This window comes from Sapajus apella, unplaced genomic scaffold (assembly GCF_009761245.1).
Source record: "Sapajus apella isolate SASKATOON/1434 unplaced genomic scaffold, GSC_monkey_1.0 scaffold205, whole genome shotgun sequence".
NCBI lineage: Eukaryota > Metazoa > Chordata > Mammalia > Primates > Cebidae > Sapajus > Sapajus apella.
Window position 1 is genome coordinate 46,604 of NW_022437145.1, and position 16,557 is coordinate 63,160.

The 16,557-nt window shown below is 44.7% G+C and overlaps 1 protein-coding gene and 1 pseudogene across 2 annotated transcripts in view; one reads left to right on the forward strand and one right to left on the reverse strand.

Annotated features, from left to right (window-relative positions):
• Nucleotides 1-16,557, forward strand: part of MEI1 (meiotic double-stranded break formation protein 1) — a 92,691-nt gene that overhangs the window by 32,485 nt on the left and 43,649 nt on the right. Inside the window, exons 12-16 of the mRNA XM_032270161.1 lie at nt 5,797-5,911; nt 7,767-7,858; nt 8,665-8,806; nt 11,520-11,631; nt 14,622-14,682. Coding sequence (XP_032126052.1) covers nt 5,797-5,911; nt 7,767-7,858; nt 8,665-8,806; nt 11,520-11,631; nt 14,622-14,682 — 522 coding nt within the window. The remainder of the gene's footprint in view (nt 1-5,796; nt 5,912-7,766; nt 7,859-8,664; nt 8,807-11,519; nt 11,632-14,621; nt 14,683-16,557) is intronic.
• On the reverse strand, nt 5,107-5,660 carry LOC116544065 (annotated as a pseudogene). The gene has a single exon (XR_004265795.1). The product of XR_004265795.1 is annotated as a 40S ribosomal protein S24 pseudogene (transcript).

Here is a 16,557-nt window from a genome sequence, read left to right on the forward strand (position 1 = left end):
ATAATCACAGCACTTTGGGAAGTCAGGGTGGGAGGATTGCTTGAGGCCAAGAGTTTGAGACTAGCCTGGACAACATAGGGCAACCCCATCCCTACAAAACAATATAAAATAAAATAGGCTGGGCGTGGTGGCTCATGCCTGTGATTCCAGCACTTTGGGAGGCTGACACAGGCAGATCACAAGGTCAAGAGATGGAGACCATCCTGACCAACATGATGAAGCCCCGTCTCTACTAAAAATATAAAAATTAGCTGGGCATGGTGGCATGTGCCTGTAATCCCAGCTACTCGGGAGGCTGAGGCAGAAAAATTGCTTGAATCAGGTAGCTGGAGGTTACAGTGAGCCAAGATTGCATCACTGCACTCCAGCCTGGTAACAGAGTGAGACTCTGCCTCAAAAAAATGATAATAATAATAAAATTAGTGGGTATGGTGCTATGCACCTATAGTCCCAGCTACTCAGGAGGTGAGGTGGGAGGATCACTTGAGCCTCAGAGTTTGAGGTTACAGTGAGATATGATCACACCATTACACTCCAGCCTGGGTGACAGAGTGATATTCTCTCTTGAAAATAAATAAATTATAAAGGATTTATCATCAAAGGGAATAGGCTGGGCATGGTGGCTCACACCTGTCTAGCACTTTGGGAGGCTAAGGTGGGTGGATCACCTGAGGTTAGGAGTTTGAGACCAGCCTGGCCAATATTGTGAAACCCCATCTCTAGTAAAATATAAAAAAAAAATTGGCCCGGTGCAGTGGCTTATGTCTGTAATCCCAGCACTTTGGGAGGCCAAGGTGGGCGGATCACCTGAGGTCGGGAATTCAAGACCAGCCTGATCAACATGGAGAAACCCTGTCTCTAGTAAAAATACAAAATTAGCCAGGTGTGGTGGTGCATGCCTATAATTCCAGCTACTCGGGAGGCTAAGGCAGGAGAATCACTTGAACCCAGGAGGTAGAGGTTGCAGTGAGCCGAGATCATGCCATTTCACTCCAGCCTGGGCAACAAGAGTGAAACTCCGTCTCAAAAATAAATAAATAAATAAATAAATAAAAACATTAGCCAGGTATGGTGGCGGGTACCTGTAATCCCCCCCTTAAATGTAAGACATTATTTATTGACTTGCCAATAAGAAAGATCAAGATTTAATTGGCTCACATTTTTTGTCTTCTCTACATGTCCTTGGCATTTTTGCTAGTCAATAGTTTTTTGTTTTGTTTTGTTTTGTTTTTTTGAGATGGAGTCTCACTCTGTTGCCAGGCTAGAGTGCAGTGGTACAATCTTGGCTCACTGCAACCTCTGCCTCCTGGGTTCAAGCAATTATCCTGCCTCAGCCTCTTGAGTAGCTGGGATTATAGGTGTGTGCCACCATGCCCAGCTAAGTTTTTGGTAAGACAGGGTTTCACCATGTTGGCTAGGATGGTCTCAATCTCTTGACCTAGTGATATGCCCGCCTTGGCCTCCCAAAGTGCTGGGATTACAGGCATGAGCCACTACGCTGGGCAATATTTTATTTTTTAACCTTTAAATAGTATACCTAAAACTGGTATTTCTTGTTCTCTCATCTTGAAGCCTTGTCTCCTGAGTTCCTATGTGGTAAACAGCACCCCAACTCTTCCTTTCTCCTCTCTTCCCTACTTCGACTTCTCAAGGTCAGTCAGCCATATTTTAATTTTACATTGTGAAAGTTGTTAATATTTATAGTCTCTTCTGTAGCTATATTTAAATCTTTGTGATTTGACTCTAGGTTGGTTCTAAAAATTGAAACAAAAAATAGCATTTACATGACAGTGACTTCAGTCTGTCTCCTTTCCTCCTCTGTCTTTCCCTGAATTTGAATCTCTGAATCTGGGGCATGAATTCCAGAGTCTGTGGGATAAGTAAACCAACAAGGTAACAAAAGCATAAGTAAGAGCAGTGTCAATCAGAGGCACCCATGCTGAGCTGGAAGTCTCCCAGCAGGTCAGTGCTAGAGGGGACCAGTAGTACCTTTTGTGCAGGAGGTGGTATTTCAGATATGCTGTGAAGGGTGAGAGTTAGATTTTGAAAGGACCAGGATTAGCAAAACATGTGGGTTGGAGAGTATAGAGATTTCTCAGGGTACAGTAGCCAGTTGACCAGCAGATTACGTGAAGGGGTGTTGCCTGGAGAAGCAGGAGAGCTGTGAGGTTAGAATTGTGGAGAGATGGATAGGGGACAGGTTATTAAGTTTTGGATTATTTTACTTTTTTTTTTTTTGAAATGGAGTCTCACTCTGTCACCCAGGCTGGAGTGCGGTGGCATGATCTCAGCTCACTGCAACCTCTGCCTCCTGGGTTCAAGCAATTCTCCTGCCTCAGCCTCCCAAGTAGCTTGGACTACAGGCACCCGCCACCATGCCTGGCTAATTTGTGTATTTTTAGTAGAGGTGGGGTTTTGCCACATTGGCCAGGCTGGTCTCGAACTCCTTACCTTTGTGATCTGCCCACTTTGGCCTCCCAAAGTGCTGGGATTATAGGCGTGAGCCACCGCGCCTGGCCAAGGATGATTTTACTTTTGACTTTAACTTCCCAGAATGTTTACTGAGGTGGTCATTCTGGGGTGAGGTGGTTTAGAGGGTCTTTGGAAAGCACAACTAGAAGGAAGAATGAAGAGTGAGAGCTGCTAAAAAGAATTTAAAGAGGTGAGTGCAGTGGCTCACACTTGTAATCCCAGCACTTTGGGAGACTGAGGCAGGAGTTTGAGCTCAGGAGTTTGAGACTTGCCTGGATAACCTGATGAAATACTGTCTCTACAAAAATTATCTGGTGTAGTGGTGTATACCTGTAGTCCTATCCACTTGAGAGGCTGAGGTAGGAAGATTGCTTGAGCCCAGGAGGTTGAGATGCAATGAGCTGTGTTTGTGCCACTGCACTCCAGCCTGGGCACCCTATTTCAATAATAATAATAATAATAATAATTTAAAGGTGGTAGAACTAGGGCTTGATGATTGTATGGGATCATCAAACTTGGAGCTTCCAGAGATGAAGAAGGAAAGAGGAAATCAAGCCTTAACCATATGCAGTTGACTGAGAACCTATTAGAAGGCCCAACAGATTGCTCTCAGTGCTCAACAAAGGCCCGGGGATGAGGCTTAATAGATTTTTTCCTAGCTACTCTACTATGTTATGTAGTGGTCCCCAGTATTAACATCTACCGAGAACCTGTGAATGTGCCTTATTTGGATATAGGGCTTTGTACATCGAGTCTAGTTAAAGTCATACAGCCCAGGCCATAAATCCAATGACTTGTCTCTATGTAAGGAGAGTTGGGTTTGGACATACAGCCACAATCAGACATGCACAGAGGGAAGGTGGCCATGTGAAGACAGGCAGAGATTAGAGTAATGCAGCTGCAAGCCAATGAATGCCAAGGACTGCAGCCACCACCAGAAGCTAAGAGGCAAGGAAGGATTCTTTTCAAGACCCTTTGCAGGTGTGTCCAATCTTTTGGCTTCCCTGGGCCACATTGGAAGAAGAGTTGTTTGGGGCCACACATAAAATATGCTAACACTAACGATAGCTGATAAGCTAAAAAAAAAAAAAAAAAAAAAAAAAAAAAAAAAAAGGTCCATGCATAAATCTCATAATGTTTTGTCCTGGGCTGCATGCGGCCTGTGGGCTGTGGGTGGAACAAGCTTGCTTTAGAGAGGACATGGCCCTAATGTCACCTCGATTTCAGATTTCTAGCCTCCAGAACTGTGAGTGGATAAACTTCTTTTGTTTTAAGCCACCCAGTTTGTGGTAATTTATTATAGCAGCCCTATGAAACCAATACTGTGTCAAATAGTCATTCATTCATTTGACACCTGTTCTGTTAATCATCAGTTTACAATGCATCTGTCTCTGTTTAGGTAAAGTGAAAAGATGGAACTTGTCCCTTGCCTCTTGGGAGCTCATAATTAAACAAATCAATGACTCTTGTGTCTTCTAAGTCTATAGAATCTGAGGGTTCAATTGGACCCTAAGCGTTACCTGTCCACATTTCCCCACAATGATAATGATTGAATCTCCAAAAGTATTTTTCTAGTCTCTGTGTGTAATCTCATAGAATGGGGAACTCACTTCTCCCTAGTTGGTCCCCTATACTTCTATAGACTTTGACTCCTAGAAAGTTATCAGGCTGGGTACAGTTGTTCATGCCTGTAATCCCAGCACTTTGGGAAGCAATGGTGGATAGTTAACTTGAGGTCAGGAGTGAGACCAGTCTGGCCAACATGGTGAAACCCCATCTCTACTAAAAATACAAAAATTAATTGGGCTTGGTGGCGTGCTTGTAGTCCCAGCTACTCGGTTGGCTGAGGCAGAATTGCTTGAATCTGGGAGGCGGAGGTTGCAGGGAGTCGAGATCATACCAGTGCACTCCAGCCTGGGTGACAGAGACTCTGTCTCTGGGACCTAGTTATATTTACCTATTGATCTTGGTTGTCCTCACTGAGGTAGCAGAAAGTTAGATCCCTCTTCCCCAGGAGAGGTCATTACTTACTGGTAAACGTTGGCTGTTACTCTCCTGATGCACCTTCAATTCTAGGTGCTTCTTTCACCAGCAGGCTCTCTGCAAGAAAACCTTGTATCCTTAATAATAATAATAATAGACACAGCTGACATTTATAAGGACTTATTATGTATTAAGCATCATGCTAAGTGCTTTCCGTGCATTATCTAATTTGATCCCCATAATAAATGTATGAGGAGAGTATTATTAAGCCTCATTTAATAGATGAGAAAATTGATGGTTAGAGAGGGCAAGGAATATGCATAAAGTTATGCAGCTAGATAAGTGTTGGTGTAAGGATTTTTTTTTTGAGACAAGGTCTTGTTCTGTCTCCCAGGCTGGAGTGCAGTAGTGTGATCACGGCTCACTGCAGCCTCCACCTTCTTGGGCTCAGGTTATCCTCCCACCTCTGCCTCTTGAGTAACAGATCAAGGTGTATGCCATCACACTCGCCTAATTTTTTGTAGAGACTGGGTTTCACCATGTTGCCCAGGCTCCTCTCCATCTGCTGGGCTCAAGACATCTACTAACCTCAGCTTCCCAAAGTGCTGGGATTACAGGTGTGAGCCACCATGCCTAGCCTGGAGTAAGGATTTTTTTTTTTTTTTTCACATGAAAGTTTTTAGTTTATTAAGCTTCTCGTGAAAAATCCACAACGGCCATAGACAACATCATTGCAGCACCTTTACTCCTTCGGCTGTGATCCAATCTCCAGCTCACTTTTTGCCAGCGCCAACATTGGCCTTTGCAGTCCCCCTGACTTTCTTCATTCTGTTCTTGCGTTCCTTTCGTTGCTTTCTTGAGGTCTTTTTCTTCTCATACAGGCCATGTCTTGCAAGTCTATGTTTGGGTTCATTTTTCTTTGCATAATCCAGGGAATCATAAATCATGCCAAAGCCAGTTGTCTTGCCACCACCAAAATGAGTTCTGAATCCAAATACAAAGATGACATCCGGTGTGGTCTTGTACATTTTGGCTAGTTTTTCCCGAATTTCTGTCTTAGGCACTGTTGCCTTCCCGGGGTGAAGGACATCAATGACCATTTGTTTCCTCTGAAGCAGTCGGTTGGTCATGAACTTTCTAGTGCGGATAGTTACTGTGTCGTTCATGATGGCGGCCTATCCTTACACAGCCGGGGAGGAAAAAAGCTGGAGTAAGGATTTTTATCAAATTAGATTCCATGTTCTGATCCAACCACACTGCCTCTCATTGCCTGAGAGCCTGGGGGTATCATGGGAATACACTTGTCTTACCATGAGCCTGCTTTTGTCTCTCTGGATGCAGGAAGGACCATCAGAGTGCTCCACCTGTGCAGTACGGGGAACTGCGGGCGTTGCTAGAAGCTATGCTAAACCGGTGTGCGGAGTTTTCCCAGACCTGTCTGAACAGGAGACCCCTGGTCAGTGTACTGTAGCCTGCTTCTTTTGGAGATCATGCTGTAATGTGTTTTTAGAAAGATAATTAGTATATTGCCTTACTTTTGTATGCCATTTCGTAGCTTTTTCTCATGCACACATGGCTACAGTCAGTTGCTATTTTTTCCCTAATAGCAGAACTTTGAGGCTTAAGGATTACTATTCCCATTTTTACAGATGGGGAAACTAAAGTCACGACGGTTAAATAATTTGTCTCTAAGGTCCAAAACTAGAAAGTACGTAAGCCTAGGGCTGGGCGTGGTGGCTCACACACCTGTAATCCCAGCATTTTGGGAGGCCAAGGTGGGCAGATCACCTGACGTCAGGAGTTTGAAACCAGCCTGACTAACATGGAGAAACCCTGTCACTACTAAAAGTACAAAATCAGCCAGGCATGGTGGCACATGCCTGTAATCCCAGCTACTTGGGAGGCTGAGGCAGGAGAATCACTTGAACCCAGGAGGCAGAGGTTGTGGTGAGCCAAGATTGTGCCATTGCACTCCAGCCTAGGCAACAAAAATGAAACTCTGTCTCAAAAAAAAAAAAAAAAAAAGTAAGTACCTAAGCCTAGATAGTAAATTCCATGGTATTTTTATCCCATTCTATTATACACATTGTCTCTTTATATCATATAAGCAGATAGGGTAAACATGTTCACAGAATTATTTAAGTCTGGATTCACTAGAATTTTAGAATCTGACAAATATGCAATGTATTGTGGTTGCTGGCTTTTAAATAGCCTGTAGACTTAAGATATCAGGCACTGTCAGCATGAATGTTGATCATGTTTTTCAGGATTAACTTGGGAAACTAAGCTCTTTACACCTGATGGAGTGGGGATTTTCTTGTGTTTTAGAACAACTAATAGGGCCATTACAGTCAAGCTAATACCCACTAGCCTGTGACAGCTTTCTGTATATAATAGACCAAGAGCCAGTCCTGTGGTTCAGAGAGACTGTTGGTTAAGATCCCTCCAACACTGCTACCATTTTTTTTTTTTTTTTTTTTTGAGATGGAGTCTCACTCTGTTGCCTAGGCTGGAGTGCAGAGACAAAGTCTCACTCTGTTGCCTAGGCTGGAGTGCAGAGTCACAATCTTGGCTCACTGCAACCTCTGCCTCCCGGGTTCCAGCAATTCTTCTGCCTCAGCTTCCTGAGTAGCTGGGATTACAGGCATGCACCACCACACCTGGCTAATTCTTCAGTAGAGATGGGTTTTCACCATACTGGCCAGATGGGGTTTCACCATATTGATCTCAAACTCCTGACCTCAGGCGACCCACCCACCTTGGCTTCCTAAAATTCTGGGATTATAGGCATGAGCCACTGCACCCAGCTCTGCTACCATATTTTTTTTTTTATTTTGTTCCTTGGGAGGGAGACTTGCTCTTGTTACCCAGGCTGGAGTGCAATGGCGTGATCTCGGCTCACTGCAACCTCCGCCTCCGGGGTTCAAGCAGTTCTCCTGCTTCACCCTTCCAAGTAGCTGTGATTACAGGTACAAACCACCACACTTGGCTATTTTTTTAATTTTTTAGTAGAGGCAGAGTTTCACCATGTTGACCAGGCTGGTCTCAAACTCCTGACCTCATGATCCTGCCACCTCAGCCTCCCATAGTGCTGGGATTACAGGCGTGAGCCACTGCACCCAGCCCCTGCTACCATTTTTGAAAGGAGCTATTAATTTTGCAAGGATATAGCCAAGATCTCCTGGAAAGTTAGGTGTACAGGAATGTCTGACTGCAGTGTGAGAATAAGAGGTCTACAGTCATCCAGGCATAGACTGAGACACATAGCATATACTTGATTACTAGGTTCCTGTCTCTCCCTCCCACCTCAGGGCCATACCTCCAGTAGAGATTCAGAGAAGGCCATTCTTCAAAGGGGAAAGTTCCTCCTGAGCACTCTGGAGGGATTTAGAAGTGCCTGCAGGTGAGGGGCCCTCTGCGGATGAAGTAATAGAATGGAAGGTATGGCTGGAAGGGATTTAGACAATGAGTGAAGTTGTAGAGGCAGCACTTGATTTCTGATATTCTTCTGCATGGCAAAGAGGACTTTGGCTGGGGTGGGGTTTGGGGGTGTGTGGAGGAGGCTTGAGGACAGGCAGCTAGGGGTAGTACCTTTCTAAAGATTACCACCTTGTGGAGTTTTTGCTGCTGTGCCATGAGGTTGTGTCTTATTCACCTTTGTTCCCCATCACCCCCCAGCTAGCTTAGCACTATAGGTATTCGCTGAATGGTTGTTGAATTAATTCAGTTTACATTAACAAATGTTTGTTGTATCTACTGTGTGCCATGCCTGATGCTAGACGGTGGGGCTAGAAAGAAAAGTCAGAGTGGCTCCTGCCCACAAGGAGCTCACAGTCTCTTGGGGAAGAGATGCTTTTTTGTATATATGTGGGATTTGTTAGGTTTTCAAGAATCTGAGGAAAGTATTCCAGATAGAGCAGCATATTTAAAGGCAAAGAGATGGAAAAATAGCAAATAGCATGGCATATTCAGAGAAATACATACAATGGGGTGGAAGTACACATAGTTGAGGGAAGGGGTGGGGAATAAGAATCTGGAGGGATCAAATCCTCTCCTCATTGTGGTCTATTGAATTTTCTCCCGATCTGATAATAGAGATACTTTTCCTGGACCCTGAGCACAGATACTCCCCACCATCCCCTAGGAGGGTGTTTGTAATCTTTAGATTGCATAGGTGGTAGTGGATATACTCACACATTGATTTCTTAGGTTGGCTATAGAATTCCAGAGTGAGCCTTCAGCCCAGGAGAATCCATTCACAGCTCCCAGCGCCGAGAAGAGAGACACCTTGGAGGACTTCTCAGAATTTCTTCTCAGTGCCTGTGACTCGATGTGCATCCCCATGGTGATGGTGGGTTGCCCGGGGCCATGGGCAGCAGGAAGCTTAGGGAAGAGAGGAATGTGTAGGCGAGCCAGGCTCAGAGGCATGAGGCAGTAACTGCTCAAAGGAACCTCCTCTGCGGGCCTCAGCAGTGCTATTCTTGCAGCCACCTTTCCTTTGTCTAAAAATAAAATGTAGTGTTTTATTATGAAACTAACAAGTACCTCTTAAGAAAAAATAAGCCGGGTGTGGTGGCTCATACCTGTAATCCCAGCACTTTGGGAGGCTGAGGCAGGCGGATCACGAGGTCAGGGGTTTGAGACCAGCCTGACCAACATGGTGAAACCCAGCCTCTACTAAAAATACAAAAATTAGCCAGGCATGGTGGTGCACACCTGTAATTCCAGCTACTTGGGAGGCTGAGGCAGGAGAATTGCTTAAACCCGGGAGGCGGAGGTTGCGGTTAGCTGACAGTGTGCCATTGCACTCCAGCCTGGGAGACAGAGGGAGACTCCGTATCAAAAAAAAAAAAAAAAAAAAGAAAAGAAAAGAGAAAATAGAAAGCAATAATAATCAAATAATTAACGGGTAAGTTTATGGAGTAATTAGTGCCTTATATTCACTACCTGATTTAGTTCTCTCAATGATCCTGGGAGATGGATGCTATAATTTTCTCTAATTTACTGATAAGGTTGTCATATTTCTATAGATATAAAACAAGTGCATAATGGTGCTGAGATTGAACCTATGACTTCAGGTCCCCTAGCTTTTCTCGTGTCTTTCTTTTCATAAGGAGTAGCAGTGAATGAAGTTACTCAAGTGTTAATAAGGAACACGTATGTGTGTTCTGTAAAATGAGAGATGACCACTCTGAAGAGAGGCTTGGTCCTGAAGAGCTTCATTTTGAGCCAACTTGAGGTTGAGATGTTGGGAAGAGCAGGGCCAAGAGCTGCTGACTCTGGGTAACCTTGGGTGAGTCCTCTTCTGCATGAGGTTTGGGCATCCTATGAGCCTGTGAGGAGTCCCCTGTTAATCTGAAAATGGTCTACTGGGAACAGTAGGCGGCAGCAGGGAGACATCTCTGGCTCTGCATGAACGAGCCTCTCTTCCTCGAAGAAGTCATTGAGTTGGAGTCTGCAGGAGGTAGTGGTCAGGAACCCTGACTGTGGCCCTGACTTAACCTACCAACAGTAAGACTTGGGCAATTCATGGTAGTTTACTCACCTGCTCTGCCTTCTTCCTAGATTTTTGAAGTGTTAAAGCTAAATCTAAAATTAGATCATAGAATTATTGTATTATTCCTTCTTTCTACTTTTCTGTATTTTATACATTTCCTTTAATGAGCATATATTACTTTTATAATAATAATAATAGAAAAACACAACCAAACTTCCTCTAAAAATGAAAGGAAAGGTATCAACAAGAACAATGCCTCTGAGGACCCAGCTGTTTACAGAAAGGGAACTGAGACCCAGGGAAGGGAGGAGGTGACTACTCAAGGGTACATTGTGGTGGCTACATGCAGAGCCTGAAGTAGAACCCTGTTTATTTTTTCCTGATTTAGAGCTGTGGCTAACACATCAAACTGCCTCATGACTCTGTTGAAGAATTACATGAATGGTAGTCTGAATGCAATGATTTACAACTAATTGATAACAACAAGTTACAGATTTCTTTTTTCATTCTCTACTGCCCCTGCTTTACTTGACCAACCTTAAAAATAATAACAGGCTAGGTGCGGTGGCTCACGCCTATAATTCCAGCACTTTGGGAGGTCAAGCTGGCAGATCACTTGAGGTGAGGAGTTTGAGACCAGCCTGGCCAACATAGTGAAACTCTGTCTCTACTAAAAAAAACAAAAATTAGCTGGGTGTGGTGGCGCATGCCTGTAATCCCAGCTGCTCAGGAGGCTGAGGCAGGAGAATCAGTTGAACCTGGGAGGCAGAGGTTTCAGTGAGCCAAGATTGCACCACTGCTCTCCAGCCTGGGCAACAGAGTGAGATTCTGTCTCAAAACAAAACAAAACAAAACAAAACACAACCCCCCCCAAAAATAACAAATATGAAGGCAGTTTATAAACTGTTATAAACTATTATTATTACTGTAGTAACAGAAACATGAGAGTCATTCTGCATTATGGTATAGAAAACACTTTTTTTTTTGAGATGGAGTCCCACTCTGTAGTCCAGGCTGGAGTGCAGTGGTACAATCTTAGCTCACCGTAGCCTCTGCCTCCCAGGTCCCGGTTCAAGCAATTCTCCTGCCTCAGCTCCCCGAGCAGCTGGGATTACAGACATGTGCTACCACACCCAGCTAATTTTTGTATTTTTAGTAGAGATGGGGTTTTACCATGTTGACCAGGCTGGTCTTGAACTCTTGACGTTGTGATCCACCTGCCTCGGCCTCCCAAAGTGCTGGGATTACAGGCATGAACCTCTGCGCCTGGCCAGAAAGCACTTTTTATGCACCAGACCACATTTGTTTCTGGGAGGTATATCTTGTTATTCCAAATTTACTCTTTTGGGAACAGAAGCCCAAAGAGATAAAGTATCTGGCACAATCTATTAGGTGAGCCAAGCCTTAGATGTAGTTTTGGACTTTAGGTTCCCTAGCTTTTCTTGTGTCTTTCAAGTGAAAGGAGTTAAGCTACTGTGCTAGATTTGATGCTAGTTTTCGCTGATGCCTTTTCTTCTTCAGAGGCTCAGTCCTGGTGGTCTGTGTTCTCTCTCCTGGTTCTTTGCAGAGACACTTGGAGCAGACCACCCAGCCAGCTCTGATGGAAGTTTTCCTCTCAATTCTACACAGCCTCTTTATCATTGTTCCTCACATGAAGGAGAAGTTTTCCAAGAAGCTTGGTAGGCAGCAGGCAAATGTGGAGGTTGGGAGGGAAGCAAGCAATTTAGGCAGTGCTCACAGTATTCAAAGAGAGCATGAGTTGTGGGTGCACATTTCCTAATTCATTCAGAATTTATATCCATTCTCTGTTCAGTGTTAAGGGGAAGGAAATATCAGGCAGCAATCAAAAGTAATTAAAAGGACTGGGAATGGTGGCTCATGTTTGTAATCCCAGCACTTTGGGAGACCAAGATGGGAGGATCACCTGAGGCTAGGAGTTTGAGACCAGCCTGGACAACACAGTGAGACCCCATCTCTACAAAAAGATTAAAGAAAAATAGATGGAAGTTGTTAATAATGTTAACAACTAGTTATTAATAATAACTAACATTTAAGTTCTTACAGTGTGTGAGACATTGTGTTAAGTGCTTTGCATGTACTGACTCATTTAGTCCTCAGAAAAACCCTAGGAATTGTCTATTATGATTATACTCGTTCTATTGATGAACAAACTGAATCTCAGAGAGGTTAAGTAACTTGCCCAAGGTTATACTGTAAGTGATATGCCCAGGATTCAAACCCAGGGAATCTGGCTGTAGAACATGCTTTCTTTTTTTTTTTTTTTTTTTGAGACAGAGTTTCACTCTTGTTACCCAGGCTGGAGTGCAATGGTGCGATCTCGGCTCACCGCAACCTCCGCCTCCTGGGTTCAGGCAATTCTCCTGCCTCAGCCTCCTGAGTAGCTGGGATTACAGGCACGCACCACCATGCCCAGCTAATTTTTTGTATTTTTAGTAGAGACGGGGTTTCACCATGTTGACCAGGATGGTCTCGATCTCTTGACCTCATGATCCACCCGCCTCGGCCTCCCACAGTGCTGGGATTACAGGCTTGAGCCACCGCGCCCGGCCAGAACATGCTTTCTTAATCTCCGTGCTATACTTGGATTTTATCATTATAATTTAATGTTTTTTTAATTCTTGTCACATGGCGTGCAGCAAATGTGCAACAAGTCTACCATGGAGACGCAACCAGGGCTCAGTCATGTAGGCCCTTGTTGGCCATGTGAGGCATTTGGATTTTTTGTTTTGTTTTGTTTTTGAGATGGAGTTTTGCTCTTGTTGCCCAGACCGGAGTGCAATGGTGCATTCTCAGCTCACTGCAACCTCTGCCTCCCTGGTTGAAGCAATTCTCCTGCCTCAGCCTCCCAAGTAGCTGGGATTACAGGCACGTACTACCACATCCAGCTAATTTTGTATTCTTACTAGAGACAGGGTTGCTCCATGTTGGCCAGGCTGGTCTCAAACTCCCGACCTCAGGTGATCCACCTGCCTCGGCCTCCCAAAGTGCTGGGATTACAGGCGTGAGCCACCACGCCCAGTGTTGAGATTGCACAAATTAATTTTCTTATCTCCAGTGTCCTTAGCTAGAACATGGTGATAATAGTGAGAATTAAGGAAGATAGTGTATGTAGATTTTCTGAAGACTGTATCCCTCAGCCATTGTTATAACTGATACACACTTTTTTCCTTCCTTCTAACATTCTTCCTGCCTGCCACACTTCAGGATCCAAGTGCCTAGTCTTGGGGCACTGGATGACATGCAAGTGTAGATCTCTTGGTGGCAGTGGTGGGGAATAGAGATGTAGAAAAAGGCTGTGAGATGTATAGGGAGATCTGTGCAGCACGAAGCCAGGTAGCACAGGATCAGAGGCTCAACCTGCAAGAGGGAGGACAGAAGCAGGCACTGCCAGCCAGGAGTGGTATGGAGACCTGGAGTAGGAGGGTAGAGAGATTCTGGATCCCTGAGAAATTGGGCCAAGAGGAGCCCATCTGGAAGTGAAACTTGGTGCCCTTTCCTTGGAGAACTCATGGGTTAAATTGTTGCCCCAAAGTTGCTGTGAAACCCTGAGGGATTCCCTGTCAGGTGCTTTAGCCCAGGATGAAATACAGCTTATTTCCAACCCTGGGGGTAATGAAATGGGAGCTCCTGATATATTCTTTATCTAGGATTCTGCTTTTACAGTAACCCAGGGCAGACAGAACAGAGGTTAATATTGACTGAGAGCCTTACTGGGGAGACTGGGAGGAGCCAGCAGCACAAGGGTCTGGGCCAGGGTCAACAGCTAAGGCAGAAACTGCTGGCTGGGTGTGGTTATAATCCCAGCACTTTGGGAGGCCGAGGCAGGCAGATCACCTGAGGTCAGGAGCTTGAGACCAGACTGACCAACATGGAGAAACCTGATTCTACTAAAAAAATACAAAATTAGCTGGGTGTGGTGGCGCATGCCTGTAATCCCAGCTACTTTGGGAGGCTGAGGCAGGCGAATCACTTGAACCCGGAAGGCAGAGGTTGAGGTGAGCTGAAATCGCACCATTCCACTCCAGCCTGGGCAATGAGAGCAAAACTCCATCTCAAAAAAAAGAAAAAAAGAAAGAAAGGAAAGAAACAGTTATCGGACCCCTTTTCTGAGAATCAATTGCTTCCAACAGGCAATTCATAGCTGAGAATGAAGTAGTGACTACTCCTTTCTGCATCTGAAACTGGATTTTTTTTCTTTCTTTCTTTTTTTTTTTTTTTTAATATTTAAAACCGAAGCAGATGCATGAAACTGGATTTTTTTTTTTTTCTACAAAAAGAAGGGATAGAAGGAACATATGTTTCCTTCTTAGGTCCTTGTCAAATATACCAAATTGTAGTGGAGGATCATTGAGAATGGGAGAAAATGAACAGTTATTGCAGCACTTACTTTAAGCCAAGTACTTGTTGGATGTTCTCCATACATTTATCTTACTTAGCTTTACAACAGCCTGTGAGATACAAATATCAAAACAGTCTCAGAGAAGTTAAAAACCTTTCTAGACTGAAACTACTAGATAATGACAGAGCACATTTTGAACCAGGTCTGTGTAATTCTGAAACCAGAGCTTTTTGATACCACCCAGGCTTGGGACTCTCTGTGACAAGTCTGGTTTAAACTGTTCTCTACTTTATTCCTACTTATCCAAAGCTGCCTCATCCTTCATACGACTGACCCTGGAGCTGAAGGCCAGATTTTGCAGTGGTCTGAGGTATGTGTGGTCCCAGGCAAGACTGAGTGTCCAAGGAGCCAATGTCTTTCTTGACTGGACAAGTGGAAATTGTTGGCTGGTATAGTTTTAGCCATGGGATCATGGTGGTGTTGACAGTGTCAGTGTCAGCATTGCTCAGCAATTGCTCAGCATTGCTCAGACACGTTTCTGTAGGTTGGATTGAATCTGACCTGGTAAGGATCTCATTCCTGGTGATACTCGGAGGCGTACCTGTCACATCAAAATTGGGAGAGGCCTGGCGCATGGCTCATGGCTGTAATTCCAGCACTTCGGGAGGCCAAGATGGGAGGATTGTTTGAAGCCAGCAGTTCAAGATCAACCTGGGCAGCATAGCAAGACCCTAGTCTCTACAAATTTTTTTTTTTTTTTTTTTTTTTGAGATAGAGTCTCTGTCACCCAGGCTGGAGTGCAGTGGTGCGATCTGGGCTGACTGTAACCTCCACCTCCCAGGTTCAAGCAATTTTCCTGCCTCAGCTCCAAAGTACCTGGGATTACAGGTGCCTGCCACCACTCCTGGTTAATTTTTGTATTTTTAGTAGAGGTGAGGTTTCACCACGTTGACCAGGTTGGTCTCAAACTCTTGATCCAGGTGATCCACCCGCCTTGGCGTCCCAAAATCCTGGGATTACAGGCATGAGGCACCACCCCGGCCAAAAAAAAATTTTTTTTTTCCATTTATTTATTGTATTGCATTTTAGGTTTTGGGGTACATATGAAGAACATGCAAGATTGTTGCATAGGTACACACGTGGCAAAAATTTTTTTTTAATCAGCCTAATGTGATGGTACACACCTCTAGTCCCAGATACTCAGGAGACTGAGGCAGGCAAGAGGATCCTTGAGCCTAGGAGGTCAAAGCTGCAGTGAGCTATGATCGTGCCCCTCTCTAGCCTGGGCGACAGTAAGACCTTATCTCTAAGAAAAAATAAAAAAGCCTGCCAAAACTGGAAGGGCTCTCAGATTATTTGTTTAACCTCTCATTTAAACAAGGAACCTGGCCGGGTACAGTGGCCCACACCTGTAATCCTTTTTTTTTTTTTTTTTTTTTTTTAAAAAAAAAAGACAGGGTTTCACCATGTTGGCTAGGCTGGTCTTGAACTCCTGACCTCAGGTGATCTGCCCGCCTCGGCCTCCCAAAGTGCTGAGATTACAGGCGTGAGCCACCATGCCCAGCCCACCTGTAATCCCAGCACTTTGGGATGCTGAGGCAAGTGGATCACTTGAGGTCAGGAGGTCGAGACCAGCCTGACCAACATGGTGAAACCCCATCTCTACTAAAAATACAAAAATTAGCCAGGTATGGTGGCATATGCCTGTAATTCCAGGTACTTGGGAGGCTGAGGCAGGATATCACATGAACCCAGGAGGCGGAGATTGCAGTGAGCTGAGATAGCACCTCTGCACTCCCAGCCTGGGTAGCAGAGTGAGAGATTCTGTCTCAAAAAGAAAAAAACAAAACAGAAGGAGGAAACTGAGGCCTTCAAAGGGGAAAGGATGCAATGTCTGTCACGTTCTAGTTGCTACCCCAGCAATTCTGGAGGAAAAACTGTTGTTAAAGTACAGAAAGTCAAAATTTTGGATGTACTCCTTGAGTGCCCATGTGGGGTTCTACTGCCTCTTTTTCTAGTACTTCCTCAGCTCTTTTCTGCCCTAGGGGTACTTTTTGTTTGTATATTTTATTAAATTGGAGCTTATATCCCCCCTTGGGTAATTTTTTCAGTAAATTTTTAGTGAATGCCTGTATGGGCCAGGTACCCAACTTACAGCTGAGGCAACAGGTTCCACATTTACGTTTCCTCCCTTTCCTCCCCTCCCTTCTCCTCCCCTCCCCTCCCCTCCCCTCCCTTCCCCTCC